The 14,744-nt window shown below is 45.4% G+C and overlaps 1 protein-coding gene across 4 annotated transcripts in view; it reads left to right on the forward strand.

Annotated features, from left to right (window-relative positions):
• Positions 1–14,744, forward strand: part of UBAP1 (ubiquitin associated protein 1) — a 62,837-nt gene that overhangs the window by 43,532 nt on the left and 4,561 nt on the right. For all 4 annotated transcript variants that reach the window (XR_004000856.1, XM_030565937.1, XM_030565936.1 and 1 more), the window contains 4 exons: positions 2,106–2,230; positions 5,974–6,876; positions 12,165–12,200; positions 12,774–12,974. Coding sequence is in view for 3 of the 4 variants with exons in the window: in XM_030565937.1 (XP_030421797.1) it covers positions 2,106–2,230; positions 5,974–6,876; positions 12,165–12,200; positions 12,774–12,974 (1,265 nt within the window). In the remaining variant the exon portion in view is untranslated. The remainder of the gene's footprint in view (positions 1–2,105; positions 2,231–5,973; positions 6,877–12,164; positions 12,201–12,773; positions 12,975–14,744) is intronic.

Below are 14,744 nucleotides of genomic sequence, written 5' to 3' on the forward strand. Positions count from 1 at the left end.
AGTGCCTGGCTGCATTCTTGTAGATGATTCAGCAATAGAGGGGCACAAGAGGTATTTATGAATAGCCATTTAAGTTTGAAATTTGGTCAGAGGGAGATTGCTCAGGCTGTGAAAAGAGGTTAATTACTGAACTTGACCTCTCCTGTAAGGTGGTGGCGTACTCTGTAGCTGCATTTTCTATAATATTCCAACCTCAACAGTCAACGTGCAGATGAACTGATCATTGAACACTGGTATAGGAGTGGGGTTAATATCACTTTCAAACAAAGTGCCACTTAGTAGCTTTTGCCCCTCCCAGCTGACGGTGCTGTCAGAAAACTGCAGATGGTAGTTGGTGTTTATTGTATTCTGGTAGCCCAGCTACGCCGAGCACTGTACAGACATAGAACACGTAGATGGTCCCTGCCCCAAACAGTCTTGAATCCAAGTATAAGACTAGATCACAGATGGATAAAACAGACAGATTGTGGGGGGACGAGGGGGACACGGTAACAGTGAGATGTGCGTGATGAGCGTGATAAGCAGAGGTCACAGTATACCAGCTGATTGACCCAGGAAGTGAAATTAGATTGGTACAGAAGCTGGGCTCCCTAAACTAAAGATGAGTCACTGTAGACTCTCACTAAGGCGAAGTGACGTGTATAAGAGTTTCAGTGTAGTTCTTCTGGGCTATTGTACTTTTTGTTTTAAGAGCATCACACTACAGACCTAACTCTGGACATGTTCTTAGACAAGATTTGCTCCCGCCCCTTCCTTCAGCCACAGATTGAGTTTTATTTAACTACAGCCACCCTCACCCTGAGGCTGTTTTTTAAATCTTTCTGGAATAACGACTTGCAATTAAGGTTTTTATTTTATCAAAATATCACACATCTTCAACTGGAAATAAGGATTTGTGTGTAGACACATCTTTAAAGGTATGTCTACCCTGCGGAGGCTATGCCAGCATCGTCCCCAAGTATAGACACAACTAACACCAACAGAAGTTTTTCTGTTAGTATAGGAACACCCCTTGGACAAATGTTAGCTGTGTCAACATAGCAGTATCTACACTGGAGTTTTGTTGGTATAACTGTATTGGTCAGGAGTGTGATTGTTTCACACCACCGACTGACGTACCTATGTCATCATAACTTTTAAGTGTACTGTAAACGTGCGAGACTCACCCCTGCTGCGCCTCCTGCTGGTCATCTCAGGGAATTAGCTCTTTTCCAGCCTGGGTGCCCTCTGCAGGCCGGTGTCCTGCTTGTAGCTGGCCCCTATGTCCCTCCCGGACCCCAGTGCCCCTTTACCCAGGAGCTGCCCCCTGGCAATAGCCCCACCAGTCTCTGAGTCTCCCCTCTCTGGGAAACCCCCAACCCTCTAATCCCCACCTTGCCTCAGTCTGGGCTACTGCCAGTCATCACCAAGCCCCTGCTCCCTGGGGAAGACTGCAGTGTAAAAGCCATTCATCATAGGCAAGGGAGTTCAGACTTGCTGCCTTTCTCTGCCTATCCAGTACCTCTCTGGGCCTTGGACCAGACCCTGCAGCTTGTGGAGTTGCCAGTCTGGAGCTCCCCTGGATCCCACCCAGCCCCGCCCCGCTCCCCTCCCCGTACCCTTTTGCAGGCAGCCAGGCCCTGCTCTCTCCCAGCCTGCAGAGAGACTTCTTCAGCCCCTGGCTCACAGACTTTTTATAAGGGCCAGCTGTGCTCCGTTTGGGGCGTGGCCCCAGCTGCGGCTGCTCTGCCAGTCAGCCCAGTTTTGCCCCTTCCTCAGGGCTGTTTTAAGCCCTTCCAGGTAGGAGCGGGTGATCACCCCATTATATGTACACATGGCTAAAGGCAAAAGAAACTAGTGCAGGGAAACTTACTTGATGATCTGACCAGAAATCTGATACCAAATCCGCACAATTTTCAAATGGCTAAAAGGTTGAACAAAATATTTTGAATAAAAGTGGGGCAGCAAACTCAAGCATGCTCTGTGTGTGTGCTTTTTCTGGCTATTTTCATTTTTGTGCAGGCAGGTTAGCAAAGATCAAATAGCTTTCAAATATGGAAATGTAAATCTAACAGGAATGCATAATACAGTCAAGTCTCTGGTGTAACTTCTCCTTTTGATCTTAGGGCCTTTCAGTTACCTTGATGACATCCCATTTAAGATTGGAGACAAATTCAAAACACCAGCCAAGGTTGGCTTACCCATTGGTTTCTGCTTGCCTGACTCTCCCCAGCTTGTCAGAGAAGTCCAGGTGAGTGGGTAGTTTGTTCTCTTTGTTGTTAATTTTTGTCATACATTTAAAATATCCAGATTTAGGTCTTACATAAATGTTTGCTAGAGCTATCCTAGTTCTACAATGGCCCATTTTCCTGCACCCTGTTCCGAAAGATCTGGTTCCAGTCACTGTCCTACACAGGATTCTAGGCTGTACAGACACATACGGCAATTTTTATGTTCCTGCTGTAATTGCAAGTTTTACAGTGCTCGTCATGAATGCTTTACATGTCATCATTTATCAAAAAGGACTAAAAGTCCAGGAAATTCTGAAGGAGAGCTTTGATACAGTTCAAGTTGTAAACATATACTTAAATAGAACTTTTTAGTGGGAAAGTCAGGAAATCCAGAGTCCAGATTCCAATGACAACCTCAGCTCTGCTCCTTTTATCCCTGACTATGTTACGCATCGGCAGTTTTCACTTACAAGTCTGGATTTTTTTTGTTTTAACAAGAGTGGAAAATTCAAATATAGGCGCTATAGCACTCTAACAAAATCCTTGTTGTCTGGACTTAGTGGATTTATTTTTTTGCTGCCAAATGCATTTAATTTTTTTTATAATTGTGTAAAAAGTAGCACAAAATCTTTGGTGCATATTTATGATGTTATATGGCTTCTGACTTCCCCTGTCCTGCTTTTTATTGGGTGGAGAGTTACACTTCTAGCTCTTGTCACTGAGAAGTACAAAGGAACACAATTTATTTACCCAGCCACATGGCCAGGTTATGTAACTTGGCAAATAAATCTCTCCACTCTTTTCCAGACACGTGGTCTTAAGTTGTCTTAATTTTTTGATTAGTTTGAAATCGATGGATTAAACAGACTAACTTTTAAAAAATCCTTGCATGCTTATCATTTGAAAATTGGTACTAGGAATCCAACCACGCTAACTTAGAAGTTTAAATTAGGAGCCAAGGTCCTGTTAACTGCCAATCCTTATGCAGAGAGAATGGCAGGTCTCAGTAAAGTGGCTTGGTGTTCTTTATGCCATGTGATGTTTCCACAGAGTTCCCTGGAATACGGATTTTGGGTCATGGCCACAGAGCCAATCAAATTAATAGTTAAGTCTTTTGATTTCATAGTTTACTTTCTATAAGGAATTGATCTGATGTGTTCGAGGTCTATTTTAACACTAAATGGCTAGCGTGGGACGTAGCGTAACTCTCCTTTTCCTTCCCCTCCAAGCCAGTGACACACACAGTGAAGTCAAGGAGCGGCTCGTGTGTCATGGCACACTGCTTCCTTTGAGATCTGCAGCAGAAGACAGTCCAGCTTGCTGGTGCCAGGCTTGTCTGCTTTCAGCATGTCAAATGTTGTAGCGCGTGTAAGGGCCAAGGCCGCTTTGTGAAGTGTCTGCCCTTTGCCTGTGTTCTCAGAACATACCGCTGTCTGCTCTTATAAAGCATTAGCACGTTAAGTAATTTTGGCTGTGGTCTGTTCTGTCACTTGTGCAACGGTAAATTCTCTTGTCCTGCAAACTGGCTATAGGCAGGTCTTGTATTCTGGGGTGCAGTCCAGACCGGAGAGGGGTTTTGACACAACCCATCCTGCAGCCTTGGGTGCTGCTGTAACTCCCAAGCTGGGCCTCTGACAAATAGCATGCAGGTCACATGCTGAGTGTCTGCATATAGTCACAGCCATGGTCCACCAACTCTGACCCCAGCAGCCTGTCAGCTACACAGCAGCCCCGCTCTGGCTTCCAGCAGCCTTGGTTACGACCTGCAGGGTGACCCCAACACACTTGCAGTCCTGGGTTTTCCCCAGAAAGGTGTGTTCCGCACTGCCCAGCACTCTCTTGCAGAGTTGGGATATTAGAGGTCCACTGACACTGCAAGGGGTCAGTGTACAACAGTTTGCGACTTTAATTGGAGTTACCCAACAGTTCAATTGAAACACAACACTGGATTGGTTTTGATTGAGTAAAACAAGTTTATTTAATTACAAAGAGATTTTAAGTGAGTACAATTATAAGGCATTAAAGTCAGAAATGGGTACACAAGAAGCAGAGAAAAATGCTTTTTAGTAAGTAAACTTAACAAACTAGACTTGGTTCAAGGTAAAATCCTTACCACAGGTTCACAGCAATATTACTGATCAAATTTTCAAGTCAAGATCTCACACGAAGTCCAAAAGCTGGTTCCTTTATCTTCCTGGGTGGAATGGGGCAAGGAGGGGAAAGAGAGTCGGGGGTGTTTTTTGTCCCTCAATTCATAGTCCAGCCACCCTTTGAAATGCATTTTCCTGAGGGTTATCCCATTAAAGTTCCTTTCGGGTATGAGGTTGGAGGCACAGAGTTTCAATCTGTTCCAGCCCCCCTTCACTGCCAAAGAATGGCCGCTTGACCGGTGATTGCCAGTCAAGTTTGACACTTGGCTAGAGGTGCCAGCTTGTCTTTTGTCTTTGAGAACCAGGTTTGCCCTCTCCTCAGACTTGCCTGGTAAACACATTTCAGTCATCATTTCAGCTTGTGTTGATAACTTCACAGATCACGTTGCTACGTACATTTCAGCATGACACTGACCAGCAAGCTTATTAGTTTTCAAATGATGCCTCACAAGGTGTGCCTTGCAGAAAGATGATTGCAGTGTTACGTGGTGTGTGACTATGAGGAGGGACATTCGGCCACAGCGGGCTATGTAAGAGTTGATCCTTATGCTTGCACTTCCTTGGAAGAGCTCATATTAAAATGTGAAAAAGCTCAGGGGCCCCTGTCGTGCTGGCAATAGCGACACAGATCTGCTTCTAAGCTGGAGGCTAATATCTCAGTCTTATGACTCCTTTGCCAGGTTCTTGCATGGGCAGTACTTAGGTTAGTGCCTCTTCTTTCTGTTGGGTACTAAACTCTGGTTGGGCTTTAACCTCTTCTGAAGAGAGGTAAAAAATTTCATGATCTTTCCAGTGCTGCAGTAATCCAGAATCTACTCTATTCTTGTGTGGCTTGTGACCAGTTCATCAATAGGGAAAATTACAGCCTAGCAGCAAATCCTGAAGCTAGATCATAGCAGAGGTCTACCATTGAGTAGTGTGCTTGATTTCTATGCTACGCATGCTCTCTTCTGTGGGAGATGGATGCTGGGGTATGTTGTTAATCTTCATAACAGTTTTTTAAGCAAAATCACGTGGAAAGGAGGAATACAAGAGATCCATTGGCATATAGCCAAGGTTCGCTTCTAGAGCAGCGGTTCTCAGACTGTGGATGGGAACCCCAAAGTGGATCAAGACCCCTTTTTAATGGAGTCGCCAGGGCTGGTGTTAGACTTGCTAGGGCCCGAGCCCCAGGGCCAGGGCCAAAGCCCCACTGCCCAGCGCCGAAGCCTAAGCCTGAGGATTTCAGCCCTTGTGGTGGGGCTCAGGGTTACAAACCCCGCACTTGGGTCTGAAGCCCTTGTGCTAAGGCTTTGGCCCGCCCACCTGGCGTGGTGGGGTCTGGGCTTTGGCGCTGGCCCCCCTTCCCAGGGCAGGCTCAGGCTCTGGTCCCCCTTCCTGGGGTCATGTAGTAATTTTTTTTGTCAGAAAGGAGTCATTTCTAGAGGCACAAAGAACATCATCTTCTTGTCTGTAGGTGAGCAACAGAGATATTAGTTAAGAGAAATCATCCTCACCCCGTGGGCAATATACCTAAGTTGTTACTCCACGTTCCTTGCTACGTATAGGATGATGTTGCCGTCATAAAGTAGTGGACTATGCTCCTTACCCTTGAATCTCATTTCTTCTTACAGTATGACTTCTCCCTGGAAAAGAGAACTATCGAGTGGGCGGAAGACATCAAAAAAATCCAAGCAGCTCAGAGAGAAGCAGAGCGAAAGGCTGCACAAGCAATAGCTAATTCCAGGGCTGCTTCAGATGACAACAGCAAAATGGGCTTCTCGGAGGCTGTGCCACTTCCCATTAACCCTATTCTCGCTAGTCTACAGCACAATAACATTCTTACTCCCACCCCTGCCAACAGCAGTGCCATAAAGCAAAAGGTCCTTAGTCCACCTTACCCGAAGGCAGACTTCAACCCAGCAGATTTTGAATGTGAAGAAGACCCATTTGACAATCTGGAGTTAAAAACTATTGATGAAAAAGAAGAACTGAAAAATATTCTTGGTACGACTGGGCCAAATGTCACCCAACTGTTGGAGAATAACTTGCCCAAAGTAGGGCCGGAGTCTGTGTTACAAGATCAGGAAGTTCTGGCATCCATAGAAAGGGCTACCTTGGACTTCAAGCCCCTTCACAAACCCAATGGCTTTATCACTTTACCACAGTTGGAAAACTGTGAAAAGATGTCCCTGTCTTCCAGAGTGTCCCTCTCCCCCATCACGTCAGTGAGCAATATCAAATCTCTCTCCTTTCCCAAACTTGACTCGGATGAGAGCGATCAGAAAATGTCAAAGCTCACAAGCACTTTTCATAGCGCTACCTGTCTCCACAACGGCACTTTCCTCAGCTCTTCACAGGCCTGCTCTCTGAGTAAGGCTGGCAAACTCAACGGACACCATGTTGTTGGACTTTCTGCTTTACATGTGGACAGTGGAATGGAGATGTCGACATTATCCTCTTCATCCAGGCTGCCTTCCCTATCTGTGTCAACACCTTGTACAGAAGAACAATCATCTCAAAACACAGCAACGAAGGTAAGGATTCAACAGGTTAAAATAGGTTTGGGGTGTTCAAGGAGAAGGTGAATGTGACTCATATTTCTAAAATGTATCCTGTAGCTTCCTTTGATTTACTACTCGGATGTGGGCTGCTGACTATACGTGTCCCCTCGTGCATTGCTCCATCTTGATCTAAATGGAAAACTGATCAGCTAAAGATGAAACATTGGATGCTGGGAGTTAGTCTCAGAGGATCACATATCGCTGGGTTGGATGTAGACAGCTGTAGTCTAATTCACTTTAGACCATGAGGTGTTCTCTGGCTCCTGGCAAGTTGCTAGAGGTATTTGTGGTAAGAGATCTTGGACACGTTGGGTTTCAGGCTCTGGTAAGATTTTTTTTGCTGCTATACTCTCATACATTCTGGCTGTTCACCCCAAACTGAGACATTCATTTCTAAACTACCATGATGGATTTAATCAAATGCTTTATGCAAACATTCTGTTGAAATGCTTGTGTTAGGAATGTCCGAGGATGGTCAGTAGTGAGACATGGCAACTCCACGCAGGACACTTTGAGATGACTTTATTAAGTTGCAAAAAGTGATACGGCTTATAACTCAAGAGACTGATGCAGACCGTGGTAGTGCAAATATCCCCACTTCCCTTGTAGAGCTGTGTGCTTCAGTTCTGACCTGCACAATAAACTGTGCACTAGCAGCTACTCCTTTTAATTCTCTTCCCTCCAGCATCCCCACCAAACACATAAGGGGGCTTTTATTTGAGTGAAAATGACCCTTGTCTGAAATCTGGTACCTGCTTTTCTCAGGCCTGAACCTGGGCCGAAAGTGCCTTGCTGCTCTGAGGTCCTTTTGACAGTTCTACAGATCAGTCTCAAACCACCAGGACTGTAAAATCGGCTGCTGTACAGTTACAAAAATGGTCTGAAAAAGTGCTTGGAAATAAGTTAGATGTTTTCTGTGCTCTGAGTTCTAGATCAACTTTGTCATGACTAGTAAATGCTTCTAAACATTTGGCTCTGGCCTAGAGATCAGAGACCATTTCAGTCCAGCATAGCTTGAAGGGAAGAAGCAAACTTTGCTTACTCCATCTGTTCCTTTTCCCTTCAAAATATAGGCTGAACTTTTCTCAAAGAACTGAAGGGATTTGAACATCCAGTTCCCATTGAAACGAATGGAAATTGGACATTCAGACCCCATACTTGGCTCTGAAAATCTCAACCCTAGCTATTGCAGGGAAGAGTTTGAAGGTAGGGTGCGGGGAGACCCCCCTTGTGTTCCATATAAAACATTACATCTTGGTGCTGTGGTAACACTGGAATACATTCTCCACTCAAAGGCTTTGTAGATTGCTACGTGACACTGGAGTTCAGAAAGCAAATGACCTAGCACACGTCCAAACAAAGAGATAGAGAGCCCTTGAGGAATACCTGCCTTTTGGTGATCATTCTACCAGAGTCAGTTCATACAGCCTTGAAACCAAAGTCCATCAATAAGTTAGCAGGCATAGGCACGCATAGTGCTAATACGGAAACCCAGCATTTTGGAAAATTAGCTCGTCATTGGAGCAGAGCAAAAGTGATGAGTTTTATCTTTAGCAATAAAAATAGCATTGTGCAGAGGATTAGCACTGTTAATCCAGAACGCAGCAGGAAAAGAAAATATGTCCAACCCATCAGTGAGCAGTCATTGCTCTGAAAATTGTTTCTTATTAGAGAGCATCATTCATCAAATCGGGTGGCTGTGATAGCTTTATCTTCACACATGTCTCAGGCAGAATATCCTGTGGCTGTAAAGAGCTTGAGAAGAGAGAGATGAAAATCTAAATAGCTCTGCTGAGCAACTAGAGTTGGTGAGATGTGACCGTCGCTGGGCCCATCTACACTAGAGAAACCCTTGCAAGCCCCAAGGAGGCAGGCATTCTTTGGGATGTTTCAGGGAGGATAAGGACTTGTGGACGCACATGAAGGAAATTGCTCAACAATTAGATTGAATTGCAAGAAAGCTTCCCACACTTGAGATGTGTTTCCCGAGGAAGGGGATGGACGTCTCCTTAGTTGAGACACTTAACGCTAGACTGGACAATGCTGTTGGAACAATATTTTAGAGCTAAGAAATAGGTACACTGACATAACTGGGCTCTCCTGTCTCGAATTTCTAGGAGTCTTAACAATAAGCTTGAGGGTTTTTTGGATTCCCATGTTGTAGTCTTAAGGACTTGGGAAATATACTCTTGTTCAGAAGATCATGGTTGTACGGATGAAAGCCGGGATCATCTGAGGTAGTTTTGAAGGTTTAGTCTATTAAGAGCAGCTCATGACATCTGGGGTAAAATGTCCATACAGAGCCTCTTCCTGTCCGTCCTCAGACGGGCTGTCTGCCCCATTTGGGAAGTGTCATGATCATCCACGTGTGTCTTGGTGTCCCATTACAACTTCTTTTCCTGTAGTTGAGAGAGGCTTTGGTGATTTGGTTTTTGAGTTACTTGTTAATGTTTTAATAACTGCCGATACAGACTAGATTTTTGTGGTGGTTGCGTAAGAATACTGGTCATTTTAAACTGGGACTTACCTGAAACTACACAAGTTGCCTTTTGTTGTAAAAGTGGCTTCCTCTTCCTCTTCTGAGTTTAGATCTTTAGGTGCTGAACTTCTTGGCCTCTGCCATGCTGTATGTCATACACAGTGTCTGGCAATTGGTGATCTTCACAATTCAGTTTACACAAAGTAGGCAAGAAGACAAATAGAAAAACTGCCTGTGAGAACTAATGGATTGAAATTAAATGGATCTGGGTGTAGTGTTGACAAATGAACTGCAGGCTTCATTTTGCGGTGGGTGCTGTTTCTACCTGGTGCTGCTTAGGATGTGAGTATTGACAGTTGGGCTATTGTTACAATTATATACTGAATTTTTGATGTCACTCAACGCTTTCGGTGGACTTCCTATCTGATCTTTGTTGTGGTTTCTGGCCTGTCCGGTATAAGGCAACAGTATTGTCAAAGCATGCACAAGGCAGGTGCTAAGCCACAATCTTACATGTACATTCAACAGAGGCTTGTGGTTTATAGAAGTGCAGGTTAGTGAGCGTGGTGAATGGTTTTCGCTTTGCGAAAAACGAGTTCACTTGTTCCTTTCTCACTAGTTTCCTCTGGAGTTTTAATTTCCTCCTTTGGTTGGGAATATTTTTGGGGAGGCGGATGATGAGGAGCAACTGGCCTCTTATGTCTCCTGCCTCCCCCAAAGATTAAGCAGCTCTGGGATGTACCATTTAATTAACTTAACCTACTGTTGCCCCACAGAAATCAGACATCCTGGGACAAATCAGAATCCGAATACGTGAGCCTTCTGTAACAAGTGTCTGCTCCCAGAAGAGAATCCACTTACTGTCCCGCCAGCACTGAATTGATATCAACTATGAATAACTGTAAAGTCACATTCTCTTGGGGCGAGGCTGGAATAGCTGATATGGAACAAGTGAAGTGAAATGAAACAGAACTACCTCAATGAGTTAGGTGCTGCTCATTGGCTTTCTTATCTAAACGCTTTTAGGTAAGCCAGATCTGGCTGGCGTGTGGACCATATGCAGTCCAGGACCATCAGTGGTTTCAGCACAGTAGTAAGGGCTATGGAGAATGCGGTATGCTAGTATACAACACTTTCCCTAGCCAAGCAAATCTCTATACTTACATTTCTCCAGATGGCTCTTAGCCATCTGTTCAGGGGAAGCTGTGGGGGGAGAGCTTTCTGAAGAAGGAACTCAGATGATGACTTCCTCTTAGATCCAGTTATAACCCATGTCCTGCTCTCACACCCACAAAAAAAACCCACGTAAATAGGCAACTTATGTTTTTGTAAGATTGAAAATGGTGCTGGTGAGTTTTGAGAGCGTGCTCACTTCATACATCAAGCCTGTAAAGTTCTGGCAACCAACTTTTGAGCTATTGTATTGCAATGAAGCATTGCATGCTGGGATGTGTAGTCTGAAGGCTTCTCTCCATGGATAAGTGCAGCCTGCACCTTTCTGTTCAAATAGATGGGGCCCTCAGGCTCCTGGCAAGTTTCCATGGTTGGGCAAAGTTGGTCCAGCCTGGAATAAATCGGAGTGGGCCCGAATTCCAGTTAGCTGGATGGTGGCCTATGCTGATTTAGTAGTGGGTAAGCAACACCTTTCTGCTGCACATGTGAAGGGGAGCAAATCTTTAACTGGGCTAGAGATACGCAGCTGATCAGCTTCCAGTATTTGATACACGTATGCTCCTGAACTTAGAATTTTAATCTAGATAACAGGTAAACTCAAGATCCAGTGGGCATTTTAAACAGTCACGGGAGAACCCAAAGCTGCTTTCTGGAGCCTGGGATGGGAGGATTAGAAACTGCTCAGAGACAAAACAGAGTAGGAATAAATGGCCAATTTTCAACATGGCAAAAGGTTAACAGTGAGCCCTTCCCACCTCCCAGCTTCTAGACAAAGTGTATGTCGATAGGTGAAAGGGTAGTGAAAAAAGCAGGCCTTGTTTGAATGTATCAAGAATGCGATAGGTAGAAAATACTGAAATTCTGTCATGTAAATATCAATGTTATGCTCTCACCTGGAATACTGTAGTCAGTTGTAGACACCTCAGAAAAGAATATAGCGGAAGGGATACCAAAATGGGCCACGGAAGTAGCTAGAGGCCTAGAGAGTAGAAATAATGGGCTAGTTTAGTTTGAGAAGACCAGTAAGTGGGGGGATGAAAGAGACACAGAGTGCTGAATGGGTGAGAGGAGGTAAATTGCTGGGTGTCCATTTTACTTTATTCATAGTACAAACGCAAAGGGACATTCAGTTAAATCTATCGGCCTTAAACTGATAAAGGGAAATACTTTTACCTAGCACAAAATCAGTTTGTGGAACTCTGTTGCATGCCATCACTCAGGTCAAGAGTTTAGTAGGCTTCAGCAATCTATTGGACATTTACATGGATAATTAGCATCCACAATTACATTAGATTAAAATGTTTTAGAATTATTCCTAGAAGGGCTATAAATCCTTCCTCTTTGGGCCATCTGCTGACTGACAGGTTGGGAAGAAACCTCTTTTATAGGCAGGCTGTTCTGTAATTCTCTACTACAGGATGTCTTCATTTTGTTATCAGTGGCAGGTGTGTACTAGATGGACCATTGGTCCGACGCAGTATGGCAATTGTTGCTCCTCTACCCATCTTTCCTGATTCTGTCCTTCCAGGCCCCCTCTCTCACTAGAAACGTTGTTTGCCAGTATAGTAGACATCTCTTCAATCTTCTCATTAATCTACTGTTTTTACAGGTACAGCCAGACTACAAGGAATCAGAGTTCCCTATGGTAAGTCCCCAAATACCTACGTAAAATAGCATGTTGCATAGTCCATTCTTAAATTACCCATACATTGGTAATGTTCTTTTGTGTGAAGGAAGCAATGAATGGCTCCTATGAGTGTACTGACAGTTAAAGTGGTCAGCACCTGGGTGTGGTCATCTGTACCTTCTGAGGGCCTGGAGTTGCTTCTGCTTATTCCATAAATGCTCTTTTTGTTACCTAATCTCTCTAGCTGGCTGTCATCTCATGATGACAGAGCTCGGCTAAATTAGCAAACGTAGTTCTAGTACCTTTCAAAGTAGAAGGGGCTATCAAGTGAGGAACTGCCTAGGGTGATCCTAGAAGAGATCATTGGGAGTGGAGGGAATGTTTTTGTACGCCACTGTTCAGTTTCATCCCAACAGTGATTGGTCTCCCAAAGGAAGTGTGGGAAGCCCTGCTTCATGAATTTCAAACGAGATCAGATAACTCCTTCAGAGTCCTGTAAGGAGTAGTCCCACACTAGCCACAGAGGGGAAAGACCTGGTGCTGGGATAGAGATGTATCACCACTCATTTCTGCTTGGCTTTCCATTCCTAGGTAATGCACCAAAACTTCGCAGTGTCTAAAGTGCCCAGTAATACCAGCTGCACTAAATGGTCAAGCGGCCCCACGTACTCAGACGTGCTGCAGGTCCTGTCTGCCAGTGAGAGGCAATGTGTGGAAACAGTCGTCAACATGGGATACTCTTATGAAGACGTCATGACAGCCATGAAGAAGAAAGGACAGAATATAGAACAGGTAAAAGCTCTTGCAAAGGAGTGGGAGCTCCAAAGCTGCAGCCATCTGTCAGTAGTGTGAAACCATGGCCTTACAAAAACCAAAACACTTAGGACCTAATGGAGGTCTGGAGTTTTCCGTAATTTGCAGATGAACAGGGAATGAATTTTGGTGGTGAAGTGTGGGTGTCACTAGTACCAGGTGAGCTGGTTACAAGGAAAGTGCGTCCATTGGCTGCGGCGAGTGGCAGCTTCAGGTGTGAAACATTCCTTAGGTCAGCACCAGCCTAGAAATGCTTCCTGCCCACTGTTACGAGATTGGAGAACCTCAGCCACTCGTGGCCTTTCCTCCTTTGGGGGGAGAGATGCTGGGCTTGGAGATCTAGACTTCAGGTGAGGAACTTCAGCATGGACCTTCTTCTTGCTCAGATACAATGGTGGTGAAAGCCACACAACTGGGCCAACTGCAGTTACAGGTGCCTGAGGGCTTTTTTGCAGGCTCACTATTTGGGAGATTTGGGCCCAATATTCCCTCTAATTTTTCCCACGCATGTGCGGAATGAATTTTGTTACGTGCCCCAATATGGAGGTGTGTGACAGCCTGTGTGTGCGACCCTGTGTGACACATCATCTCCATGTTGGTGCACATAACAAAATTCATGTGGCAGGACTGGGGCGGAAGTTTGGGGTGCAGGCTCAAGGGTGGGGCTGGGGATGAGGGGTTTGGGGTGCAGGCTGCCCTTGGGCTATGGTGGGGGGAGAGTGCTTCTCTTCTTTCCCCCGCCCGCTCCTCCCCCGCAGCCGCACCTGGGATGTGGGGGGTAGGTGCCTCTCCCCACCTCAGGAACTCTGGAGCTGGGGTCATGGGATAAGCATCTCTTTCCCGGCTGTGGCAGGTCCAGGCTGGGGCTGGGGCCGCATTATAGGCACCTCTTCCCCTACCGCAGCAGGTCCAGGTCTGGGCTGGAGCTGATGGGGAGAGGCAAATCTCCCTGCTGCAGCCCTGAGCACCTGCACGGCGCTTAATAGGCTGCTATGCGGCTGTGTGGCCGTGCAGCTTAGAGGGAACTTAGCCTTGGCCCCAAAGGGTTTGATAGGGTGCAAATGACACATGCTAGCTTTAGCAGCGATGCAGCAGCTGGCTCTTTGGAGAGTGTGGCGTTCTTCAGTCACTGCCGCGTATGGCCTCAGAAAGGTCGTCACAGAGCTCACTTTATTGCATAGTGAAGTGGCAATTATGAGTCTGTTGGATCAGCTTCAGACCCAGAAAATGTTTCTGCCCAAACAAATAGGGGAAGAATGTTGCTAAATTTTCCTTATTCTTACAGTTACTTTGTGCCCTCCTCAGAGCATCCCCTGGCCACCAGGAGCCCAGAGGGGGATGGGTTTAGTGCCCCATCAGTTAGTAGAAAGGATACTTTGTCTTGGCTGCTTGAGTGATTCCTCATCTTTCCAGCCAATAGCAAATGTAAAGCCTCTTTGTACTCTAGAGCCGTGATTCTCAACCAGGGGCAGGCATTCCCCTAGGGGTACGCATGAATTTTCCAGGGGGTGCAGCAACTCGTACAGGTATTCGCCTAGTTTTACAACAGGCTACATAAAAAGCACTAGCGAAGTCAGTTAAATTAAAATTTCATACAGTGCCTGGTTTCTACTGCTCTGTATACTGAAGTAGAGAAGTACAGCATTTGTATTCCAAATGGCTTGTTTTATAATTATATGGTAAAAATGAGAGAGTCAGCAATTTCCCAGAATAACGTGCTGTGACACGGCTGTGTTTTTATGGCTGATT

The sequence above is a fragment of the Gopherus evgoodei genome, chromosome 6 (assembly GCF_007399415.2).
Source record: "Gopherus evgoodei ecotype Sinaloan lineage chromosome 6, rGopEvg1_v1.p, whole genome shotgun sequence".
Classification (NCBI taxonomy): domain Eukaryota; kingdom Metazoa; phylum Chordata; order Testudines; family Testudinidae; genus Gopherus; species Gopherus evgoodei.